We start from the raw sequence: 26,256 nt of genomic DNA, 5'->3' as shown, positions 1-26,256 counted from the left end.
TCCGTGTTGTTGAACTCTTTTCCTATATGCTGGGAAGTCTTACCTCAGATTCTGACAATGTCTTGGTAACATTTTTATATCCTGGTAATATGTACCTAACAGGCACATTTTTCTGATTCGGAGTGAATTTTCTCAGAGTACTATCTTTATGTGGTAGGCTTTTAATAATTGTGTACAGAAAGATATAGCTGCAGTACTATTGCGAGATCCATCTTGCAATTAGAATTTGAGCTGATGAAGAAATTAGGAGTAGTTGATATATTTTAAAAGCACTTATAGTATGCCGGAACCAGAGATACAGAGGTGAAGTGGATGTCATCTTTACCTTTGGTAAGATAGAGTGACAAGTACATGAGCTCTTCCAAGTTAAACTGCTCTGGTATAATTTTAACTCTGGTATGTACTAGCTCTATTACCTTGGGCAAATTATTTGGTCTTTACGACCTTCAGTTTTGTCATTTGAAACATGATGATAATCATGATTTCTATGTAGTGCTAAGGAGAGCATTTACAGTAACCGTTCAATAGATGTTAGCTGTTACCATTAGAGGAGTCGTTATGGATCAGATACTCAAGCTGAGCTGGAATAAAGCTAGAGTGAATATCAAATAGAAAGAAGATTGTCTTGTAGAGGTCTTTGTTATTCTAGGTACCTTTCTTCTCTGATCTTATTCGACTCTCAAAGGTTAAACTTAAAAACCCCTAGACCACTTATTTAATTGTAACATTATGATATAAATATAATTTAAATTACACAAGAATACAATTATGCTGTGCTTATATTTCTTTGATTCTGCATTTATGAAGATTCCTTATAAGTAAAGGAAATGACTAGTTTTTTAGCAAGTCCATCGATAGATTGCTTTCCACTATATTACTTAAATAATAAATAGATACCATAAGTAGACATGTTAAATATGTGATGAAGGTAGAATTAATATGAAAGTATCATAATACATTATGCTCCCTTTTTGTAGAAAAATAACTTTTAAAGATCCCTCTCAATTTTAAATTTATTAAGTAATGTATTTATGCTTCTGTTTGGAGGTACCAAACTAGCATATTCACTCTTTCTTTTATAAAATTTCATGTTTTTCTGAATCACTATGTAGTATATGTGAAACTAACACATTATTGTAAATCAACTATTCTTCAACTTAAAAAAATTTTTAATTAATGTTTTATGTTTTCTTTATTTTTATTTTTATTTTTTGTCTTTTGTCTTTTTAGGGCCACACCCATGGTATATGGAGGTTCCCAGGCTAGGGGTCTATATGGAGCTGTTGCCACTGGCTTATGCCAGAGCCACAGCAACGTCAGATCTGAGCTGCATCTGCAACCTACACCACAGCTCATGGTGACGCCGGATTCTTAACCCACTGAGCAAGGCCAGGGATCCAACCTCATGGTTCCTAGTCAGATTCATTTCTGCTGCACCATGATGGAAACTCCATGTTTTATGTTTTAATTTTGAACTTAACACATACTCTTATCTTAGCACTGTTTTATAAATATCGGATGCACCATGTACATAGAATTACTTCCATTTTTTTCACAGGACAGATTTTTGTCCCGAGATGGTTCAACACCTATCTAAGGGTATGTGTAAAATAAGAATGTACTTTGGTAGTTCAGGTCTAGTTTTATAAAACAGCAGACTTGAAAAGTTAAAGAAAACCAGATATTACTTTGGATTTTTGTCTCTTACTTCCATTAGATGGTCATGACATGAATTAATTTTTTCATTGTCATACTTTTTATGTTAATTTATTACTATATCTCATGTAGTATTAAAGTATGAGCTATCTCTCATACTTTTTTTTTAAAAAGAGCGGTAGTTATAAACATTAATTATATCTCTCGCCTGAAAACCAAGATGAATAATAAGCGTTTTGTATTTTTCCTAATTTATAAGTGGATCATACTACTCATGATTTTCATTACAGAGCTCTCTGAAAGAATACGCTGCTTTCCATTAAACCTTATACAGTGTTGCCAAAATGAATATTTTTCATGGAATCTGGAGTTAAATTTTTATACTTTCTTATTTATATGATTGACTCCAGGGAGATACTGTTTTTTGTCTCTCCTGCTTGTTTTTCCTGTATGTTTTGTCCAATTATAGGGAGAAGACTTACATGATAGCTCTTTATCCTATTATAGATACCTAGAATCTGCTATTATTTTACTTCTGCCGAGAAGGGAGGGGTGAACTGAGACATAGATGAATCCTCATTCTGCCTCACTAACGTTGTGATCCCTTTGTGCCTCACTTCCATCATCTGTAAAATAAGGTCATTTACCTAGGTGAACTCATTAAGACTCTTCTGACTCTTAAACAACAATCCTATGGTTCTTTTTAAAATCATGGTGAAAAACACATAACATGAAATATGCCTTATTATCAGAATGTTTGGTGTACTGTATACAGTTTTTCATCTCACAAGACTGAATTTCTCTACCCATTAACAGTGTCTTACCATTTCCCCCTTCTCCTGGCAATCGCCACTCTGCTTTCTTTTTCTAAGACTTATTTTAGATACCTCATAAATGTGGAACCATGCAATATTTGTCCTTCTGTGACTGGCTTGTTTCACAGAGCATAATGTCCTCAAGATTTATCCATATTGCAGCATATGACGGGATTTCTTTTTTAAGGCTGAATAATATTCCATTGTACCACACTGCACCACATTTTCTTTATCACCCATTGCTGAATATTTGTGTTATTTCTATCTCTTGGCTATTGTGAATAATGCTGCAATGAATATGGGAGTGCAGCTATCTCTTTGAAATCCTGGTTTCAATTCTTTTGAAATAGTTCAGTTTTTTCAAATATTTTTTAAATGTTCATGTGTGTATTATCATAAAAACGAATAGCACCAAGTTAAAGTCAAACAGTTGAAGTCTCTTTATATTCCATAAAATATTAGAGAAAGGTGTGTTTTTCAATCTATTGTTTTAGGACAGCCAGCTAATAGCAACCGTGCAACTAATTAGTTTTAGTGAATAAATTTTTAAAATTTTTCCTTTTTTTGGCCATCCTGGGGCATTTGGAGTTCTCAGGCTGAGGATCAGATCCAAGCTGCAGTTGTAACCTACACTACAGCTTTGGCAATGATAAATCCTTACCTCACTGTTCTGGGCTGGGGATTGAACCTGCATCTCAGTGCTCCAGAGACACTACTGTTCCTGTTGTGCTACAGCAAGATCTCCTTAGTAAATAAATTTTAAAACAGACTATTGTCTGTCCTGAAATTCCCAGAAGTGAGATTGCTGGAACATGTGTTAGTTTTATTAAATTTTTTGAGGAAACTCTATCCTGTTTTTCACAGTGGATCACCATTTTACATTCTACCAACAGTGCAAAAGGCTTCTAGTTTTTCCACATCCTTGCCAACACCTGTTATTTTCTATAATTTTATTTATAATGGCCACTCTAACAGGTGTGTGGTGGTTATCTCATGGTTTTGATTTGTATCTCCCTGATGACTAATGATATTAATCATCTTTTCACATACCTGTGACCATATGTATGTTGTCTTTGGAAGATGTCTAAGTCCTTTGCTCATTTTTAAATTAGGTTATTTGCTCACTTACTTTATTGTTGGGATGGAGGAGTTCCTGGCATATTTTACTTATTATCTCCTTATCTGATCTATGATTTGCAAATATTTTTTATTATTCCATAGGTTGTATTTTCTACTGTGTTTATTGTTTTCTTTGTGGTACAGAAGCTTTTCAATTTGATGTAGGCCCACTTGTCTGGTTTTATTTATTTTGTTACTGTTGCTGCCTTTGCTTTTGGTGTTATATACAAGAAATCAGTGCCAGGACTAGTGTTATGACTTCTTCCCCTGTGTTTTCTTCTAGGAGTTTTATAGTTTCAGGTCATATGTTAAAGTCTTTAACTCATTTTGAGTTGATTATTGTGTTTGATATAAGATAAAGTCCAATATCAGTTTTTCCTGGATTTGTTGAAGAGACTGTACTTTTCCCATTGTAAATTCTTGGCTCCTTTGTTGTAAGTTAATTGACCTTATATGCCTGTGTTTATTTCTAGGTTCTTTATTATATTCCATTCGTTTATATGTTTGTCCTTGTGCGAACATCATACTGTTTGATTATGGTAGCTTTGTAGCATGTTTGAAGTTAAGAAGTGGGAGGTGCCTAGCTTTGTTCCTCTTTTTCAAGATTGTTTTGGCTATTCAGGGACCTTTCTGGTTCCAAGTGAATTTTATGATTGTTTTTCTGTTCTGCAAAAACAAAAGAAAAAAAAAACTGCCATTGGGATTTTGATATGGGTTACATTGAATTTGTAGATTGTTTTGGATAGTATGCATATTTTAACAATATTAGGTTTTCCAATCTGTGAACACAAGATGTCTTTCCATTTGTTTGTGTTGTTTTAATTTCTTTAAGAAATGTTTTGTGGTTTTTAGTATAGAAGTCTTTAATCTCATAGCTAAGTTTATTCCTATTTTATACGTTTTTTTGAGGCTATTGTAAATGAGACTGTCTTTATATCCTCTTTGGATTGTTTGTTGTTAGTGCACACAACTGATTTTTTTTAATGCTTGTTTTATATCCTGCAACTCTTTTAAATCCATTTGTTAATTTTAACTAATCTTTCTATTGATGTGAAATCATTAGTGTTTTCTACATATACTGTCATTGCAAACAGAAAATTTTACTTTTTTTTTTGTGGCTTTTTGGCTTTTCTAAGGCTGCACCCGTGGCATGTGGAGGTTCCCAGCTAGGGGTCTAATTGGAGCTGTAGCCTCCGGCCTATACCAGAGCCACAGCAATGGGGGATCCAAGCCGTGTCTGAGACCAACACCACAGCTCACAGCAATGCTGGATCTTTAACCCACTGAGCAAGGGCAGGGATCGAACGTGCAACCTCATGGTTCCTAGTCGGATTTGTTAACTACTGAGCCACGACGGGAACTCCTACTTCTTCTTTTCTGATTTGGATAACATTTCTTTCTTTTTCTTTCCTCATTACTCTCCCTGGAACTTCTATTACTATATTGAATAAAAATGGCAAGAGTGGGCACACTTGCCTTGTTTCTAATCCTAGAGGGAAAGTTTTAGTTTTTACTGCTCAGTAGGATATTAGCTGTGGGTTTTTATCATTTTGTATTTAAGTATTTATCATTTTGAGGTAATTTCCTTCCATTCCTAGTTTAGTGAATGTTTTTGTCATGAAATCTTGTTGAGTTTTGTCTAACACTTTTTCTGCATCTGTTGGTATGATTTTATGATTTTTATCTTTCATTCCGTTAATGTAGTTTATAACATTGATTGATTTTTATGCTGAATCATCCTTGCATCCCAGGGACATATCCCACTTGGTCATAGCTTGTCGTAGTGTATGAACCTTTTAACGTGCTGTTGATAATGATTGCTAGTATTTTGTTGAGTCTTTTTGCATCTGTGTTCATCAGGGACATTGGCCTATACTTTTCTTTTCTTGTAGCATCTTTGTTTGGCTTTAGTATGAGAGTAATGCTGATTTCATCAAATGAGTTCAGAAATGTTCCCTCCTCTTCACTTTTTAGGCAAGAGTTTAAGAAGGATTGGTGTCCATTCTTCCTTAAGTTTTTGGTAGAATTCACATGTGAAGTTACCTGGTCCTGGACTTTTTAATGTTTTTGATTGCTGATTCAATATCCTTCTTTTTTGTTGATTTGTTCAAATTATCTGTTTCTTCATGATTTATTCTTGGTAAGTTGTATGTTTTTAGGAATTTAGACTTTCTTTTGGATTGTCTCATTTGTTGTATAATTGTATATGTTTGTTTCTTATAATCCTTTGTATTGTGTAGTATCAGTTATGTCTCCTCTTTCATTTCTGATTTTGAGTCTTTCCCCTAACTAAAGTGTTGTCAATTTTGTTGATCTTTTAAAATACTAACTTTTAATTTTGTTGATTTATTCCTATTGTTTATTTCATTTATTTCTGCTTTAATCTTCATTATTTCTTCACTTCTGCTAACTTTGGGCTTAATTTATTCTTTTTCCAGTTCCTTGCATCATAAAGTTAGATTGTTTATTTGAGTTATTTTTTCTTTCTTTTTTAATTTAAATATAGTCAATTTGCAATATTACATTAGTTTCACGTAAACATTGTAGTGATTCAAAATTTTTATGGATTGTACTCCATTTATAGTTATTATAAAACATTGCCTTTATTCCCTATGCAGTATTCTTGTAGCTTATTTATTTTATGCATACTAGTTTATGCCTCTTAGTTCCCTATCCACATTGTGCCCACCCCCCCCTTTCCCTTTCCTCACTGGTAACAACTAGTTTGTTCTTTATATCTGTGAGTCTGTTTCGTTTTTGTTGTTTTCGTAAGTTTAATTTTTTAAGATTCTACGTATAAGTGATAACATACAATATTTGTCTTTCTTTTTTTTTTTGTCTTTTTGCCATTTCTTGGGCCGCTTCTGCGGCATATGGAGGTTCCCAGGCTAGGGGTCGAATTGGAGCTGTAGCCGCCAGCCTACACCACAGCCACAGCAACGCGGGATCCGAGCCACGTCTGCGACCTACACCACAGCTCACGGCAACGCCGGATCCTTAATCCACTGAGCAAGGCCAGGGATCGAACCCACAACCCCATGGTTCCTAGTTGGATTCGTCAACCACTGCGCCATGATGGGAACTCCAATATTTGTCTTTCTTTAACTTATTTCACTAAGCATAATACACTCTAGGTTCATCCATGTTGTTGCAAATGGCAAAATTTCATTCTTTTTTATGTCAGTGTAGTATTCTATTATATATATGGTACATTATCTTCATCTATTCATTTGTTGAGGTATAGTTTTTTGTTTAGTTTCCATGTATTTGTGAATTTTCCTGTTTTCTTACTGATATTTACTTCTAGTTTCATTCCATTGTGGTAAGAAAAGATACTTGGTATGATCTCTATCTTCTAAAATTTTGTAAGAATTGTTTTGTGACCTAACGTGATCTATAATGGAGACTGTTCTCTGTGTATTTAAGAAGAATTTTTGTCTTGTTGCTGTTGGCTGGAATGTTCTGTATATGTCTAATAGGTATATTTGGCCCATGATGTTGTTATGTCCTCTGTTCTCTCATTGATCATCTGTCTGGATGTTCTGTCTCTTATTGAAAATGGAGTAATGAAATCTCTACTATTGTTAGTGTTGCCATCTATTCCTGCCTTCAGTTCTGTCAATGTTTGCTTCATATACTTGAGCATACATATATTGTTCAGATACTGGGTATGTTTATATTTATGATCATCTAACTTCCTGTTGAATTGACCCTTTTATCATTGTATTATGTCTTCTTTGTCTTTTGTAAGTTTTTGACTTAAAGTCTATTTTGTATTTTTTAAGTATTGCTACCTTTGCTTTCTTTTGGTTACTATTTGCATAGAATATCTTTTTTTTTTTTTGCCTTTTCTAGGGCTGCTCCTGTGGCATATGGAGGTTACCAGGCTAGGGGTCTAATCAGAGCTGTAGCCACCGACCTATGCCAGAGTCACAGCAATGCAGGATCCGAGCTGCGTCTGCAACCTACACCACAGCTCACGGCAACACCGTATCGTTAACCCACTGAACAAAGCCAGGGATCAAATCCGCATGGTTCCTAGTCGGATTTGTTAACCATTGAGCCATGACGGGAACTCTTAGAATATCATTTTTTATCATTTGACTTTTTGTCATATATGTCCTTAAATATAAAGTACATCTCTTGTAGACAGCATGTAGTTGTATCTTATCTTTCATATTTTTAGCTACTCTGTCTTTTCGTTGGGAAGTTTAATCCATTTACACTTAAAGTAATTATAGATAGGTAAAGACTTAATATTGCCATTTTGTTAATTGCTTTTTTGTCTGTCATAACTTTTTTGTTTCTCTTTTCCTCTCTTGCAGTCCTACTTTGTGATGTTGAATTTTTATAATGAAATGTTTTGATTCCTTACTTATTATCTTCAGCATGTACCATATCTTCACAAATACCTTTGTGGTTACCATGGGACTTACCAAAACCACCTTATAGTTATAATCACCTGTTTTAACAACTTAACTTTAATTGCATACAAAAGTTCTACCTTTTTAATTTTCCTCCACACTTTGTTATTTATGTCACAACTTTATGTTGTTATCTATTAACATATCTTTATTATACTTTGTCTTTATCTCTTTTTGCAAAATTAATAGTGACATATGCATCACCATTACAGTATTACAGTATTCTGTATTTTTCTATACATTTATCTTTATCACTGAACTTTACACTTTCATATACTTTCATGTTGCAGTCTATTGTTCTTTCTTTTCAACATGAAGGACTCTTAAACATTTTTTTGAAGGGATGTCTAGTGAATGACCAGCTTCAGCTTTTGTTTATCTGGGAAAGCCTTTATTTTGTCTTCATTTTAGGAAAAGGTTTTACTGGATATAATATTCTTGGTTGGCTGGGTCTATTATCTGTTTGTTTGTTTCTTCAGCACTTTGAATATATCATCCTGGTCCTCCTCTAGCCTGCACAACTTGTACTGAGATATCTGTTGATAGACTTATGGGTTGGTGTTATAATAATCTCACTATTTTAAATCAATTTATTAATAACTTTAATTCTGAAGGAGAGAGAGAAAGCACTGAGTTTTATGAAACCAAAAGGTCTTCAGACAATGAATTATATAGGGCACTTGCCAGTTTGTTTCAAATTTAAGGTAAAGTCAGAGCATTCATTCTCTTTTTTGCCTCTGGAGAATAGAATGCTTAAGAGAAGAGGAATGAGGTCCTACTGTACAGCAGAGGGAACTATATCCAATCTCTTGGGATGGAGCATGATGGAAGATGGTATGAGATAAAGAATGTATGACTGGGTCACTATACTGTACAGCAGAAATTGGCAAAACATTGTAAATCAACTATACATTAATAAAATCTCATGATGAAACAACAGCCTACATTTTATGTAAAAATATTTTCTATGCATGTATATCTGTATGTCTGCTTTTCTAATAAAATAATGAAAAATTTTTTTTCCATTGATTGGAGAATTTTTTTTTGGGCTAGAACAGCCTATGTCTAAGATCGTTTACTGTGAAATTTTCCACTTTATTTTTTTATTTCTGAACTCACTAAAGAAAAATAAACACCCTTACATACTTCTTTAGATCTAAAAATCATGAAGGAACTGTATTTGTACTCTTTGATATAAATAGAATGGTTTCTTTTTCTCCTGAGAGTATAATTATACAATTGTTAAAAGCCACGCAAGGAAACACAGTTTTATTAAATGCCACTATATGTACTGATTGACTTTCCCAGAACTAAGAATCTGTAAAGTGCCTTGGTAGAAATCTTCCCAGAACAGAAATTCATTGAGATCTAAGTAGTACAATATAAGATCACCTTTTGTTTTTAATTAAAATTGAGACTAAAAAGCCAGTTCAAAAATTTGTCTTCCTTCATTTGCTCAAGCTGAAGGTGATGAACTTCTGTTCTAGTACTACCCCAGCACTTATTAAAAAAAATTGTAATTCTGGTTGCGTAGTGAATCCGTAGCCATTATATGCATAGCTCCAAATGCTACTGTGGTATATTGTGGTCAGGCTCATTAATGAATTAATGTTCAACTGTAACACTTTTGTTATTAGCGTTAAGAGGATTTTTTTCCTTGTTGAAATTGATTTAAAGTAAATGTCTTCTAAGAAGGAATATGTTTTCTAAGGTTAAAATAATTAGAGAAAAATTAGCAATTTTTGAAGAACAAACTTGTCAAATGCACTATAAGGAAAATGCAGATGTTTTGATGTTGTATTTTGTGCCATCAAATAGAATTCCTTGCTCATAACAGGTTCTCACTTAATGACTTTGAAATGCATTAAAAATAGCTTTGATAAGATACAATTTTCTGACATTTTAATTAGTTCAAAGTGGGCAATTCAGTGACTTTTAGAATACTCACTGAATTGTGCAAACAGAATTACAGATAATTTGAGAGCATTTTCATTACTCTCAAAAGAAAGATTGTATTCATTAGCAATCACTCCTTATTTTCTCCTGCACCTCCCCAATCCTAAGAAATTACTTTCTGTTTCTGTAGATTTGCCTATTCTGGACATTTTATATAAATAGAACCATATGAAATATGGTATTTTGTGTCTAATGTTTTTTACCTCACATGATGTTTTCAAGGTTCATAAGTGTTGATTCCTTTTCTTTTTTTAATGGCAGAATATTACTCTATCATATAGCTATATTACATTTTATATATTACTTCATCAGGTGATCAACATTTGAGTTAACTCTTTGGTTAAAATCAATTATACTGTTGTGAATATTCACATACAAGTTTTTGCGTGGATATATGTTTTCTCTTTTGTAGGTATTTACAAGTAGAATTACTAGATAATATGGTAATTCTCTTTAACCAATTGAGAAACAGACTGTTTTCCAAAGTGGCTGCATCATTTTCCATTCCCACTAACAGTGTTTAAAGGTCCCTGTTGTCTGTCTTTTCAAGCCATCCTATAGGATGTGAAGTGGCATAACATTCTGGTTTTGATTTGCTTTTATGTCATGGCTAATGCTGGTTGAGTACCTTTTGCTATGTTTATTGGCTATTCATTTATCTTTGGAGAAATATCTATTCAGGTCCTTTGCCCTTTTAAAATTGGGATATTGGGGGAGTTCTCGTCATGGTGCAGCAGAAACTAATCCGACTAGGAACCACGAGGTTGCTGGTTCAATCCCTGGCCTCACTCGGTGGGTTAAGTATCCGGTGTTGCCATGATCTGTGGTGTAGTTGCAGACTTGGCTTAGGTCTGATGTTGCTGTGGATGTGGCACAGGCCCGGCAGCTATAGCTCCGATTAGACCTCTAGCCTGGGAACCTCCATATGCTGCAAGTGTGGCCCTAAAAAGCAAAAAAAAAAAAAAATGTGGGGGATATTGGTTCTTTCATTATTGACTTGTAAGGATCCTTGGTATATTCTAGATATGTCTCTCTTTAGATATAGATTTACAAATGTTTTCTTCCATTCTGTGGGGTGATTTTTCATTTTCTTTATAGTGTCCTTTAAAGGACAAATACTTTTAATTTGAGAAATGTATTTTTTGTTGTTGTTGTTCATACTTTTGGTGTCATATGTAAGAAAGCTTTGTTTAATCCAAGGACACAAAGATTTACTCCTACATTTTCTTTAGCAGTTTTATAGTTTTCGCCCTTACATTCAGATCTAAAATCTGTTCTGAGTTAATTTTTACATGCAGTGTGAGGAAGGGGTATAAATTAATTATTTTGCATGTGGATACACAGCTGTCAAAATCCAGCACCATTCTTCAAAGAGTCTTTTCTTTCCTTATTGTATTTTCTTGGCATATTTGTCAAAAATCCCTTGATATAAATGTGAAAATTTACTTCTGGTCTCTGAGTCCTGTTTCATGATCCATATTTCTCTACTTTTTCTAGTACCACACTGTTTTGATTGTACCTTTATAGTAAATTTTGAAATTGGGAAGTTAGAATCTTCAAACTTTGTTCTTTTTCTAGATTGTTTTGGTTATTTGGAGTCCCTTGCTTTTATATGAATATAAAGATCAGTTTCTTAGTTTTTGCAAACAATCCAGCTGGGATTTTGATAAGGATTGTGTTGAATCTGTAGATGTATTTGGGAAATATTACCTCTTACTCTTAAGTCTTCAGTCCACAAATGAATTGGTTCTTCTCATTTTATTGTGTTACACATAGGGATTGAAATGTGAACCTGGAAGGAAATTTTTGTTCATTAACCACTTCCCACTTCTAGTACAATTGATTTTAATTATTTTATATTGGAATAACATAATTAAATATTTCACTATGTGGGGTTATTTTATTTTACTATTTATATATCCTAAGTGTTATATGTTCATTAGAACTTTAAACTTTTTTAGGACAAGGTATATCTTTAGTACTTATGTATTGCTGAGAGTTAATGTCATAGTTGTTTAAGAAAACATTTTTTTAATATCAAAAACCCCTATGATATGTGTACATGTATGCATGGATAGAATAAGGGCTCACAAGTAGTTATAAAAGAGATGGAATATTAGTGGTACTCCGAAATCACCATTAAGAACAAATGCTTAACTGACCTTTTTAGCCTTTTCATTTATATATATTCATAGCATTCCTTTCAAGAAAAATTAAATAGTTATTACTTCATAGGTTGATTTTTTAGAAGGCATAATTTATATATTCTTTAAATTCATTTTAGGTACCAAATCTGATTCCAGTTTTGATGTTCAAATTAGGAAGACCACTGGAACCCGTGTTATACAATGATATCTTGTATACTTTACCTACACTTGGTGTTCACAAGGTTTGTATATTAACTAATTTACTTGGGGGCAAAAAGAAAGGGAAGCATGAATAACACATTGAATTTTGTTAGTTATCATTTGAAATTTTGAGCCCTTAGTTTTTCCCTGATTATCACTTTCTTTTTTGGGCCAGAGGATTTATTACAATATTAAAGAATTAGTTCTTTTAAATCATTCAATAGTCAAGTTTTCCCATTGGATATTTTTCTGAGATTAGGTATGTATGCCCCCCAGAATTGCTAGTTAGCTCCTCCCAAAGCTATCTTTATCCTCTGAAAATGTGGGTAGTAGTGTAGTAACCTGCCATTTCAGTCTTTATTTTATACTAAAGGGTTTAAGTTCTTCTGGTAACCTTAGGGTAATCTGCATTTGCACTATGAAAGCAAAGTTTTCTTCATTGTTTTCTAGGTATGCATAGGACAAATTCTACGAGTAATCCAACTTCTTGGAACCACTCCACAACTAAAAGCTGTCACTTTGCGCTTGTTGACATCTTTGTGGGAAAAGCAGGTAAGTCCATATATATACCTGAGTATTAAGCATGTTCCTTTCACTGAAGAAAACTATTTCTGACATTATGTATGACCGTGCTTTGATTCAGTAATATTAGTGAGTGGCATCAATGATTGTGTTGAAAAATTTAGATTTAGTATGGTGTTTTGACCTGTAATGCAGTCAGTTGTGATTGACTCTAAGAGAGAAATTGAGAATAGAAAATAATCTTGTTTCCTTAATTCTGAAATTTATTTTTCCATTTGTGTGGAGAAAGTAATAGAAATATGAGTGATTAAAGCCTTCGTAATTACAGTGAGATTTAGCCACTTTTTTCTTGTTTTATGAATTGAACGATACATGGGTCTGTAAGAAAATCCCTAGCAATCACAACAGCATTCTTCTTTGCTGATTAGAAGAAATACATTATAATTTGCAATGCAAATGTGAGATTTAGAGGTAAAAATGCTGCATAAAAGGAGATAATGATTATTCAACTCAAATTGTGAAATTATCTTTTCTTGTGAAATTGCCTCCTTAGGATCGTGTCTATCCTGAACTGCAGCGTTTCATGGCCTTGTCTGACGTGCCCTCTCTGTCTGTGGGCAAGGAGGTCCAGTGGGAGAAACTGATTGCTAAAGCAGCGTCAATCAGAGATATATGTAAGCAAAGGTAAGATGTGCTTAACAATGGGGAATGTATATCATGATATATTATTTTGCTTTTAATTTTCTAATTGCAAGCAAGAATTTAAGAAATATGGGCAGAGGATATTTGAGTAGGAATAAAGTAATATTTAAATCAAGTTTTCTGATTATAAAATTTCATATTAACAGGCAATAACTTTGAGAAGCAAGCATGTTTTTTCATTTCAGATCTAGTCATATATCTATGTTTATAGGATTTTTATACCCGTTTCTGGGTAATTATTTAGTATTGTAATAAAACATATGATTTTATATTTTCTATTTTTCTGTTTATAAATTCCTAAAATCTAAGCAGTGGAACTTTTCTTTTTTTATATTCTTCATACGATGTGCTTGATTTTTGTAATGAGTTTTAATAGGGAAGGCCTTGTTGTGACTCATTGCATGGAATTAATTTTTAGTAGTTATTACAAGGAAGGAAATCATCTTAAATTCCTGTGTATGCTCTAAGGTTAAGGAATACATGAAGATATTAGAGAGATGACTCTGCTGTTTGAATTATGGTTAATAAATAGGCAGGGGGTGACAAGACTGAAATAACACTAAGCAAAGCTTCACTTTGCCAGATTTCTGTTTTCTTGAATTAGGATAAGGCCAAAATCTTTGTGGAGGAAATAGATTCGATATGGGTTATAATCCTGCAGTTCAATATGTCGATCAGGCCACTGCAATGCAGAATTCTTAAAGTGTTATTGTTACTTTTGTCAATGATGACACTGTGAATGGTACTTCCTGAAATGATGCAATGAGTAAGTTGGCCGAGATGCTGATGATGTGGATGATTCCTGTTTCAAGTAAAATCTTGGATCAGAATGTATCTAAGTCTCAGCAGTTCTGCCTCTTTTCTAAGCTTCAGCTTTTTGGCAACACAAAAAAGACCTTAGTCTAAAAGTTATGTATGTAACCCAAAACCTGAGAGTTTAGATTCTCTTGAGGTATTTGGATGGAAAAAAAAAAAATAGAGATGAAAGCTGACATTTTAATTTTACGTACTTAGAGCTAAGGCTCAGAAGAGGTTAAATATCAGACCAAATCGGAGTCTGTTGAAATGTATTCAGTATATCTTTCACTTACCACCTCAAATTCCATCAGATTTTTCCAATTTTGTTAAATGATTTCCATTTGGTGGACAGTGAAGCAATAGAATTCAGTCAGGCATTTTTTTCAATTGATAATTTGTTATGTAAAGAAAAGTATTATATCACTGAGGGGTTACAAGGAATGCAGAGTATGGACCTGAGCATTTATGAAGTTAAAAGCATTCTGCGGATAGCACAACATATGGGGGATAGAGAAGAAAGGAAGGAGAGAGGGATGAATGAGTGAAGCCAGCATAGTATCTGGCATGAGATAGGTACTCAGTTATAATTCATATTATTATTATTATTTTTATCATTGTTTTAATCATTATTGTGATAGACATAACCATCTTCATATATATCACTGCTGTAGTCTTCTAATCTCAAATCCCTCCTTTGTTTTACTGATAATCTCAGTAAGGTAAGTTGGTTCTTTTCACCATTATTTTAGGCTTGAGTTTTTGTAACTTCAGATAATAGGATTTATGATTCACAGATAATAAAATCTGATAAGCAGTGTCTTTTGGGGAGGTAATATTTCTGCGTAAAAAAGGAGGCTTAAGTTATAGCAGAAATAACAAAGATGCAAATCTTTGAAGAAAAACACCTGGTATTATTTGAGAGTCAATGTTTAATAGGCACAAGTGTTAAAGGAAAGCATTAATGTTTTTTTGTTTAGGCAAAGGAACTTGAAGAATTAATATAGCTCTTTGACTTTAACCTTGTGTCTAAACTCTCATTTCTTGTAGGCCATATCAGCATGGTGCAGATATGTTGGCAGCTATTTCCCAGGTGTTGAATGAATGCACCAAGCCTGACCAAGCTACTCCAGCAGCCTTGGTATTACAAGGTCTTCATGCACTCTGCCAAGCTGAGGTGGGTTTTTTTTGTTTTGTTTTGTATAATAGAGAAGAAAATAATTTATAAGATATTCTAGTGACAAAGATATAAGATTAGATTCAAGTAACTGGGAGTTGGAGTGTTAATTCCCAGAGATATTTGTTCAGAAGAGTGAAGCAAGATCTTCAGCTTTACAAATTCTTTGTAGAGGGGAATCTTGAAACATCTGGTCATGTAGACATACTCTAAAGGCTTAAAAAAAAAAATCAGACTTTAGGTTTTTTTCCTTGTTCTTATCTATTTTGGTTGATATAGAAGGGAGAGTTATGCTTATAGGAGAACTCTTCAGTATATTTGTTTCTTGGTTTCATGATTGGAGAGCCTTAGAAGCAGATGAGGTAAGGAAATTGACATGGGCCAGTGGCAGTTTTATAGCCAGCAAAAATTATCATTGCCTTGAAGATTGGCAAAGGATCCCTTCTTTCCTTGTGATCAGACTGGATAGGAGGGATTCGAGTCTCTAAATCATTTTCTGAACTTTGCTCCTAAAACTATATTGCACAGCAAAGAGAATCTTTAATGTTTCAGAGAAATGTGGTAATTATATCAAAGATCATTCATCAAGCTAACAAAAGGTTTTTTTTGTTGTTAAAAATTTTTTTATGCAGTTTTATGAGCTCTTTATTATTTTTTAATAGAAATATATTTGATTTATAATATGTTAATTTCAGGTATATAACAGTGATTCAATATTTTTATGGATTATACTCAATTTAAAGTTATTTAAAAATCAAGGCTGTATTTCTCTGTGCTGTACAGTATATTCTTGTTGCTTATTTATTTTATACATAGTAGTTAATCACTTAATCCCATTCCTTTATCTCACCCCTACTGCCTTGCTTCTCCCTGCTGGTAACCACTAATTTGTTCCCCATATCTGTGAGTATGAGTCTGTTTCTGTTTTGTTACATAAACATTTGTTTGTTTTAGCTTTCAGATGGCACATATAGGTGATAACATAGTTTATTTATCTTTCTCTGTCTGATGTATTTCACTAAGCATAATACTCTCTATGTCCATACACATTGTTACAAATGGCAGAATTTCATTCTATTTTATGGCTGATTAATATTCCATTGTATGTATGTATATACCATATCTTCTCTATCCATTCACTTGTTGACTTAGAGGAAAGGCTTTCAGCTTTTCACCACTTCACATTGAATGTGATGTTAGCTGTGGATTCATAATAATTGGCCTTTATATGTTGAGATTTCTTCCTTCTATGACAACTTTGTTGAGAGTTTTTTATTTATTTTTATTTTATTTTTTTGTCTTTTTGCCATTTCTTGGGCCGCCCCCGTGGCACATGGAGGTTCCCAGGCTAGGGGTCGAATTGGAGCTATAGCCACCGGCCTACACCAGAGCCATGGCAACGCAGGATCCTTAACCCACTGAGCAAGGCCAGGAATCCAACCCTCAACCTCATGGTTCCTAGTCGGATTTGTTAACCACTGAGCCACGACAGGAACTCCGAGAGTTTTTTAAAATCATGAATGAATATTGAATTTTATCAAATGCTTTTTCTGCATCTATAGAGATCATGATGTAATTTTATTCTTTCTTCTTGTTAACATGTTGTGCAAGATTGGTTGATTTGCAAATATTGAACCATCCTCACATCCCTGGAATAAATCCTACTCAGTCATGACGCAAGATCGTTTACATAGATAATTGGATTTGGTTTGCTGTTATTTAGTTGAGGACTTTTGTTTTCTTGGCTGCACCTGCAGCATGTGGAAGTTCCCCAGCCAGGGATAGAATCTGCACTACAGTTGCAACCTGCACCACAACTGTGGCAATGCTAGATCCTTGCCTTATGGTACCACAATTTCTGCATCTACATTTATCAAAGAAATGGACGTGAATTTGTTTTGTTTTTTATTTGTAGTGTCTTTGTCTAGTTTTGATATCAGGGTAATGGTGGCCTTGTAGAATGATTTTATGAGTGTTCCATCTTCCTCAGTTCTTTGGAATGGTTTGAGGATAGGTATTAGCTCTTCTTTATATGTTTGGTAGAATTCCCCTGTGAAGCCTTCTGGACTTTTGTTTGTTGGGAACTTTTTTAAAAATTTTTACAAATTCAATTTCACTACTACTGATCAGTCTGTGCAGATTGTCTGTTTCTTTCTGATTCAGTCTTTTCATGTTGCTTATTTCTAGAAATGTATTAATTTCTTCTAGATTTCCAATTTGTTCACATAAATATTCATAATATTTTCTTAAGATTTTTGTATCTCTGTTGATATCAATTTTTGTTTCTCTTCTCTAATTCTTATTTTATTTACTTTGGTCTTCTCTTTTCTTCTTCATGAGTCTAGCTAATGAAGCTCCTGGCTTTAGGTCTCTACTGTCTTTAGGTCTCTATTTTATTTATTTCCTCTCTAATGTTTATTAATTCTTTCCTCTGCTGACTTTGGGCTTTGTTTGTTCTTCTTTTTTAATTCCTTTAGGTGGTAGGTTAAGTTGTTTATTTTAGATTTTTCTTTTCCTGAGAAAGGCCTATGTTGCTCTTAACGTCCCTCTTAGAATTGCTTTTGTGGCCTCCCATAGATTTTGGAAAATTGTGTTTCCATTTTCAGTTGTCTTGAGATATTTTCTGATTTCCTTTTGATTTCTTCATTGACCATTGTTTTTTTAGCAGCATGTTGTATAGTCTCTAGGTGTTTGTAATTTTCACATTTTTCTTTCTGTAATTAATTTCTAGTTCTATACCATTGTGATCAGAAAAAAAAAAGCTTGATAATTTCTGTCCTCTTGAGTTTTTTGAGAGTTATTTTGTGGCCTAGCATTTGATCTCTCCTGGAGAATGTTCCATGTACACTGAAAAAGAATGTGGATCCTGCTCCTTTGGGATGAAATGTCCTGCAGATATCTATTACGTCCAACTGGTTTATTGTGTCTTTTAAGACTCTTGTTACCTTATTGATTTTCTGTGTAGATAATGTGTCCATTGTTGTAAATGGAGTGTTAAAGTTCCTTTTTATTATTGTTTTATTGTCAATTTCTCCCTTTACGTCTGTTAATATTTACTTTATTTATTGGGTGACTATATATTAACAAGTATAATACTCTCTTATATTAATCCATTTATCATTATATGATGACCTTCTTTGTCTTTTGTCATAGACTTTGTTTTAAAGTCTGTTTTGTCTGATATGAATATTACTACCCCACTTTCTTGTTGTTTCCAATTTCATGAATTATCTTTTTCCATCCTCTCATTCTCACTGTGTGTGTCTTTTACTCTGAACTGAGTCTGTTGTAAGCAACATATAGACAAGTCTTGTTTTTTTTTAATTCAATCAGCTACTCTATGTGTTTTGATTGGAGCATTTAGTCCATTGACATTTAAAGTAATTACTGAGAAGTGTGTACTCATTGCCATTTTATTATTTGCTGCACTCAGGCTGGGGCTCACTGTTGGGCAGTTGCAGGAAACTGCACAGCCACTGAAACAGTCTTCAAGACCCCCCTCCCTGACATCCTGCCTCAAAAGCAAGCTAATGTTCCCATGCTCCTCACAGCCCTTCTGTTAGTCACAACAATGCTATAACCAGCCCAGAGGGCTTGTCTTTCCTGTGCCTAACCCCAAGACTGAGATGTAGATCAAATTATGGCTCAAACTACTTACTCCACAGGGGAGGTATCTTCCTGTATAATCTCCTTTTTTCCTCTGAGGTCCTGTCCTAATCACTCCTTCCTTTACCACCTGACTCCATGTGGATTTTTTCTCATAGCCTTGTTTGTATGGGAGTCCTTATGCCAGTTCCCAGTTGGATTTCAGTGAGAATTCTTTCATATATTGATACATTTTTTGATATGTGTTCATGGGGGGAGAATGTGTTCATTCTCCTACTCTGCCATCTTGTTTCTTTCCTAACCAGGTTTTCTGACCCAGTGAACATACCTGTACAATTGTTGTTCTTTAGTAAATGAGACTAAGAAGTAGAATTCGCTTACCGTTTGGTAATTATGGTTAATATGATGATAATGAATATAATATAATCATACAAGCATTGACTCTATTTAGTGAATATATGTTCACACCCCTGTACTAAGTAAGCACTTTTCATTTATGTTCCTCAACAATTCTTCAACATAGGGATTAAAGCAATAGCACCATCTTATAGATGAGGAAGGTAAACCTCAGAAGGAGGTTAGATGTTTACTAAGAATCTGGTATGAGAGTAATGTTCTTTTAGGTCAACAATTGTTTTAGCAGGCAGTAAATATCACTGTTCAGGAAATGAAAGAACTAAGGATAGTTCTTTCAGACCGTGTGCCCAGTAGTTGGTAAGTTTTTAGGGTTTCATAGCAGAGTACTATTACAGCAGGAAAGTGCTCCATGTAACCAAGGACTTTTGTTTTTGGTGGTTCAATCCATCTGGAAATGGAAAGTATCACTTTAATGATGATATTACTTCCATAATAAATAATTACATTGATTTATTTATTTTTGCCTTTTTTTTGGCTTTTTAGGGCCACACCTATGGCATATGGAAGTTCCCAGGCTAGGGGTCAGATTGGAGCTACAGCTGCCGGCTTATGCCACAGCCACAGCAGTGCAAGATCCAAGCTATATCTGCGACCTACACCATAGCTCACGGCAATGCCAGATTCTTAACCCACTGAGTGAGGCCAGGGATTAAACCTGCAGCGTCAAGGTTGATAGTTGTATTTGTTTCCACTGTACCACAACCAGAATGCTAATATTTATTTTTGAATAAGTTTGTAACAGAAGCTTTGAGAGATGAAATCATTCTATACTTTCGCCTTCAGAAAGTGATCACTGTTAACCGTTTAGGAGTATTTCCTTTTCATCATTTTTTCCAAACAGAAATCAACTTGTTTCAGAAATTTTTTTCCTAAGAAATAGTAATTTTGTCTTACTGTGTCTATAATTCCATGTGTTCTGCACTCATTCTCTACTGTGCTATAAGGCTCTGTTTTCTATAGATGCTTATTAACTCATAAGAAGTGATTTTCCTCATTTCATTTCTCTAAGATGACATCATTAACTGTAGTTAGTACTAGAGATATAAAAAAATGTTGTCAGCTATGGTAGAAAGAATCTTTTTTTTAGGCAATCATGGGACTGTACCTGGTATATCAGTTATTTGCTGTGTCCTTTGATTAATTTACTTAACTTCTTTGAGCTTCATTTCTTCAATGAGGATAAGATGGAATAACACACAAAAAAGACCTAGTGTAATATCTGCTCACATAGGTGCTCTTTAAATGTCAAACTTGCTCCTAAAAAAATCAGTTATAGTCAGTACCATCAAGGAGGTTCTAAGTAATTTTTTGTTGTTGTTTTTTCTTTTTAGGGCCACACGCATAGCATATGGAGGTTCCCAGGCTAGGGGTCTAATCAGAGCTAGAGCTGCCAGCCTATACCAGAGCCACAGAAACGCAAGATTCAAGCTGCGTCTGTGACCTATGCCTCAGCTCATGGCAATGCCGGATCCTTAAACCACTGAGCGCAGCCAGGGATCAAACCCACAATCTCATGTTTCCTAGCTGGATTCATTTCCACTGCGCCATGACGGGAACAAGGGGGTTCTAAGTAGTTTTTAAATCTTTCCCTTAAAACTCACATGATATATGATAGTGACTTAATTTCCTCTTCTAAATGATATCCTAGCCCTTCATTGCTGCAGCTTTGCTGTTTCTTCTGTGCTTAAAGGAGTTCATTTGGGATTGTTGAATATTTAGCCCTAATTCCATTCCCTCAATCCAAACCACTCCCCATAAAGGTAATTTTGAGCCCACCATCGCTGTCTGAATCCATTCAGACTGCTATAACAGTGTGTTATTGTTATAATATGAGTAGTTTATTAACATCAAAGATTGGTTTCTTATAGCTCTGGAGGCTAGGAAGTCCACGTTCAATGCACTGGCACTTTCACTCATAGCTAGTTGTCTTCCTCATTGATAGCTGTTCTTTTTTTGTTTTGTTTTTTTTACCCTTTTTTCTTTCCTTCTTTTTCTTTCTTTTTAGACAGCTATCTTCTAGTTGTAATTTCACATTGTGGCAAGGTAGCTCCCTGTAGTCTTTTTATGGAGCACTAATCCCAGGCAAGATGGCTTTGCCCTTGTGACCTAATCACCTCCCAAAGACCCCATCTCCTAAGACCACCACCTTAGAGATTAGGATTTCAACATATGAATTTAGTGGGGTGGGTACACACATTCATTCTGCGGCAACTACCTTTATAACATTCCATTGTCCTCTAGAGGAATTGAGGCATCATGTCTGAGTATTTTATTTAATAAAGCCTGTGTCTTTTTTGGTACCTCAATACTCCTTTCCTTTGTTTGGTTAAAGACATTTCTCTTTCTAATTGTATTTCTCTCTCCCCAGCCCCTCTATCTTCTAATGTTATGAAATCCAAATCCCATATAATATTTTAATTCACTTTCAAGAAACTTCGGCTGAAATCTTGCATATGAGATAAGAATTTAATACATTGTCCTTCTAACAAATTGATGCTAGCCCCATTAAATCCTTTTTGTGGTAAGATGGGCATTACTAAATCGAAAAACAATACCAATGATGAGTTAACTTCATTTTATTATAAATAATATTTATTTCCTTATCCCTTATTTTTCATCTCTATTTCTGTATAGAAGAGGATGAACCCACTATTTCGCTGATGCTTACTAGATGTGAACAAATGTTATTTTTACCATGTTTTCATTATAGATATTGTACATGTCTGAAGTTGTGGAATTTGCTGCAACTGACTGCTTCACTGTTTATTTTGGCAGTAAAAATATTCTTTTCTTATGCTTGGTAATGAATAACTTCATGTTCATCTAAATACGTAAAAATAATCTATTTCCCCTTGATGAGACTTGACAGTAGTAACGTATCTTTCTGTTTTGCTTAAGCCTTTCCAAGCTTTTTGTGTTTGTGTTCATTATTTGTGGAGCTGCTGCTGTTATGTACTGTGATGTGTGTTAAAATTGTAAAATATACTCAACTTGATGGCCCTTGCCAGGCCACATTTACTAATTTTGGGCTAATCTTTTGAGTTTTTGCCAGCATGTTATCCATAGAAGCCAGCATGCATTCTATGAGGCTATTTATTTTCTTCTAATTGCTATCATGTGTGAAGCATTGATGGCTGCCAAGAGTTTCAAGAATGAAAATATTCAGCATAGTTATAAATCTATTTCCCAGAAGCATTTGGTAGTGATTTCTCTATCCACTTCTCTTTAGATCCTTGACTATCAAATATAATTAAGAATTTAGGAAGATACCCTAAAACAATGAACTTTTAAAAACCAATAAGAGAGTAAATTGAATAACCCTATCTTTAAGAAAATACCTCAGTTGGAAAACCATACAAAATTAGCTTTGCTGGACTTTCCCTTCCTTGCTAATGAGTTGAGCTCTTTTTTCCTGAGGTAGACAACTAATTCTTCAGTTTTGAAAGTTATAATCATGAAATTCATTTTTCCTTGGTGAGGTCAGATTAAGCCTACCGTTACTGCTGCTTAATCATTTATCTTGGTTTCTAGTGAGAGATTGAAAGAAATCTGAATGAGAACAATCTATTTTCTTTTGTGACTGGCTTCTTTTACTTAACATACTTAGAAGGTTTGTCAATGTTGTAACATGTATTAATACTTCATTTCTTTTTATAATTGAATAATATCCCATTTGACTATGTTACTTTTCATTTATCCTCTGATCAGTTGATGGCATTTGGAATTTTGCTGCTCTCTGGCTATTATGAATAATGCTGCTTCGAATATTTGTGTACAGGTTTTTGCATAGATACATGTTTTCATTTTTGAGGGGTATGCACCTAGGAATAAGATTGCTGGATTATATGATTACCCTAAGTTTAACTATTTAAAGAACCTCCAGAACTGTTTTCCAAAGTGGCTGTGCCATTTTACAGTCACACCAGCAGTTTATGATGGTTCTAATTTCTCCCTATCCACAACAATGCTTGTTGGGATCTGATTTTTTTTAAACTGTATTCTTCCTAGTGAGTATAAAGTGGTATCTCATGTGGCTTTGATTTGCATTCCCCTGATGAGTAATGATATTGAGCATTTTTTTTCCTGTGTTTATTGGCACTCGTTTGGAGAAATGTCTTTTCAATTCCTTTCTGTGTTCTTGTCTTCATTGCTTTTTAAGTTCCCTGATGAGCAAGTTACATTTCATTCCTATAGAAAGGATTGGTAAAACAATTTTGTCTTCATACTTCTAAGTAAAGAAAACTGGGAAGTCAAGAGCTTTTGGCAGGGGGGCTTTTACTACAAAGGGAGCTTATCAAGCGATATGAAGTATCAGATAAAGGCATATGTTCAACTTCTCTGTTTTGTCCAAATGCAAATTTTCTTTGTTTTTCTATGAAATTAGCAGAGTGCTTTCAGCTGGAAAACTATCAGACATGTTTTACTAATAGTAGTAAGCGTAAAATTCATCCAGCTAAAATATTTTAGAACCAGGATTCAAACCCAGTCTGCCTGAATTCAGTCTATGTGTTAACTACTAAGTTTTATTTTTATTTTATTTATTTATTTAGTTAGTTTTTGTCTGTTTGACTTTTCTAGGGCCGCTCCTGCAAAATATGGAGATTCCCAGGCTAGGGGCCTAATCGGAGCTGTAGCCACCAGCCTATGCCAGAGCCACAGCAACACGGGATCTCAGCAGCATCTGCAACCTATACCATAGCTCACAGCAACGCTGGATCCTTAACCCACTGAGCAAGGCCAGGGATCAAACCCGCAACCTCATGGTTCCTAGTCGGATTCGTTAACCACCGCGCCACGACAGGAACTCTGAGTTTTATTTTTAAACACAGCTTTATTGAGAAGTAACTCATAAACTATCATTGTGTTTTTGTTAGTCATGTTTGTGTTCAGTTGACCTTATGGTATTATTGGAGAAATATTTTTGTGAGCATTAAATTTCCTTTGTGATAGTCTAATGCATAAGATTTTAAATTATTTAGGCTTTTCATAGAGTGAAAAAGATATTTGAACCAAGATATAATCACTTTTAGTGTTTTATGGATTACTTGTTAAATTTTATATCTTGAAGATGTGTTGAGGTGTTTCTATACTACTTTTAAAGACTTTAGGTTTTTATGGCATCACATTTTCTTTGGATAATGAAAAAAAATAGTATCCCTCATCAGTGTCTCACAAAACCATTTTGATTTTTCCATTTCTCTTTCCATTATGTTTTCTTTACATAGATTTTTTTTAACACTTTACATATTTTCCATTTACCGTACAATTTGCTAGAAAGATTTTTGATGTTGCTACAAGTTTTAATAGCTTATTTTCCGTTGTGTGAAAGTATCATATGTAATAAAATAATTCATTTTTGATTGAATTTTAAAGTTGTTTCCCATTTCTTCTCTCTATATTTATAATTAGTCTAAGAAATAATTACATATATAAAGGTTTTCCCATCTTTCTTCCTTCTCTCTTCTTCCCTCCTCTCTCTCTTCCTTCCTTTCTTTTCTCTTTTTCTTTCTTTCTCTCTCTCTCTCTCTCTCTTTTTCTCTCTCTCTCTCTCTGTCTTTTCCTTCCTTACTTCCTTTCTATTTCTGCCACACCCATGGCATATGGAAGTTCACAGGCTAGGGGTCCAATCAGAGTACGGCCATGGCCACAGCAGCACAAGATCCAAGCTGTGTCTCCAATCTACACCACAGATCATGGCAACGCTGGATCCGTAACCCACTTAGCGAGGCCAGGGATTGAACCTGCATCCTCATGGATCCTAGTCGTGTTTGCTACTGCTGGCCCACAATGGGAACTCCCAGGTTTTTCCCTTTCTTTTGCTTTATTTTCTTGAACTAAATACTACAGAATCCTATGGAAATTTTTATGATCTTATTAAAGCTTCCTTTTTTTAGTAGCTTTCCATGTTTACTTGAGCATGAGAGAGAGAGAGATGATGTAGCAGTTTGTACCCAACTTTCTGGCAGTATTATTTGTTATCAGAGGAAACAGTTCAATTATATATCACCACTTCATTGATTCTGGGGCTGCGTTTCTTCTTCTTATGATCATTCTGCTTGTTACCAGCAACCCAGAGTTCCTTATGCCCAAGCTTACAAGGAAAGGAAAGGTCTAAAATGAATATTCTTTCCTCACAGTGAATTTGCCCCACATGGGCTTAGCTTTTGGCCTTTGAAGAATTGTTAATTAAAGAGAGGTAGTGGTGGCTTAATCCATTATTGACTTTCAAGTAGTAGTAATAAAAAGTATATATTTTTAAAATTTTTTATTAGAGTATCATTGATTTACAAATATATTTTTCTTAAGTTTATATTTAAGTCATATTTGTCCTGTTATTATGAGTTCTTTAAGAAGATGTTTTTGAAATTCATCTTGTTGACTAGTGGTCATATTTAAATACATTTTTTTTTTGCTGTTATTTTATACTTAAAAAAATGTTGTGATTGTTTCGCTTCATGGATTTATGACTTGAAAGAGTAAAAGGGAGCCTATTTATCTCATAATCTCATAAAGTTTTGCCTGTTCCAGATGATGTTCTAGAGGAAGGGTTGGCAGCCTTTCAATAGTGTTCTGCCAAGTTTTCATCTGTTCATTCTCTCATGAGTAGACATGGTGAGGAGAGCAGGAGAAAGGAAATGGCCCAGTTTCCCCTCAACCCTGTGTCCACTGCAACAGTGAATGTTGTGCATAGATTCCATGGGCAGGACCCCAAAAGCATC

At 34.3% G+C, this 26,256-nt stretch overlaps 1 protein-coding gene across 3 annotated transcripts in view; it reads left to right on the top strand.

Annotated features, from left to right (window-relative positions):
* The window catches only part of FOCAD (focadhesin), a 312,911-nt gene that overhangs the window by 132,017 nt on the left and 154,638 nt on the right, over positions 1-26,256 (top strand). For all 3 annotated transcript variants that reach the window (XM_047767584.1, XM_047767582.1, XM_047767583.1), the window contains 4 exons: positions 12,255-12,359; positions 12,769-12,870; positions 13,394-13,524; positions 15,388-15,514. In XM_047767584.1, coding sequence (XP_047623540.1) covers positions 12,255-12,359; positions 12,769-12,870; positions 13,394-13,524; positions 15,388-15,514 — 465 coding nt within the window. The remainder of the gene's footprint in view (positions 1-12,254; positions 12,360-12,768; positions 12,871-13,393; positions 13,525-15,387; positions 15,515-26,256) is intronic.

The sequence above is a fragment of the Phacochoerus africanus genome, chromosome 2 (genome assembly GCF_016906955.1).
Source record: "Phacochoerus africanus isolate WHEZ1 chromosome 2, ROS_Pafr_v1, whole genome shotgun sequence".
Lineage (NCBI taxonomy): Eukaryota > Metazoa > Chordata > Mammalia > Artiodactyla > Suidae > Phacochoerus > Phacochoerus africanus.
The sequence above is the reverse complement of the archived record's forward strand: the minus strand, read 5'-3'. Positions and strand labels throughout refer to the sequence as shown.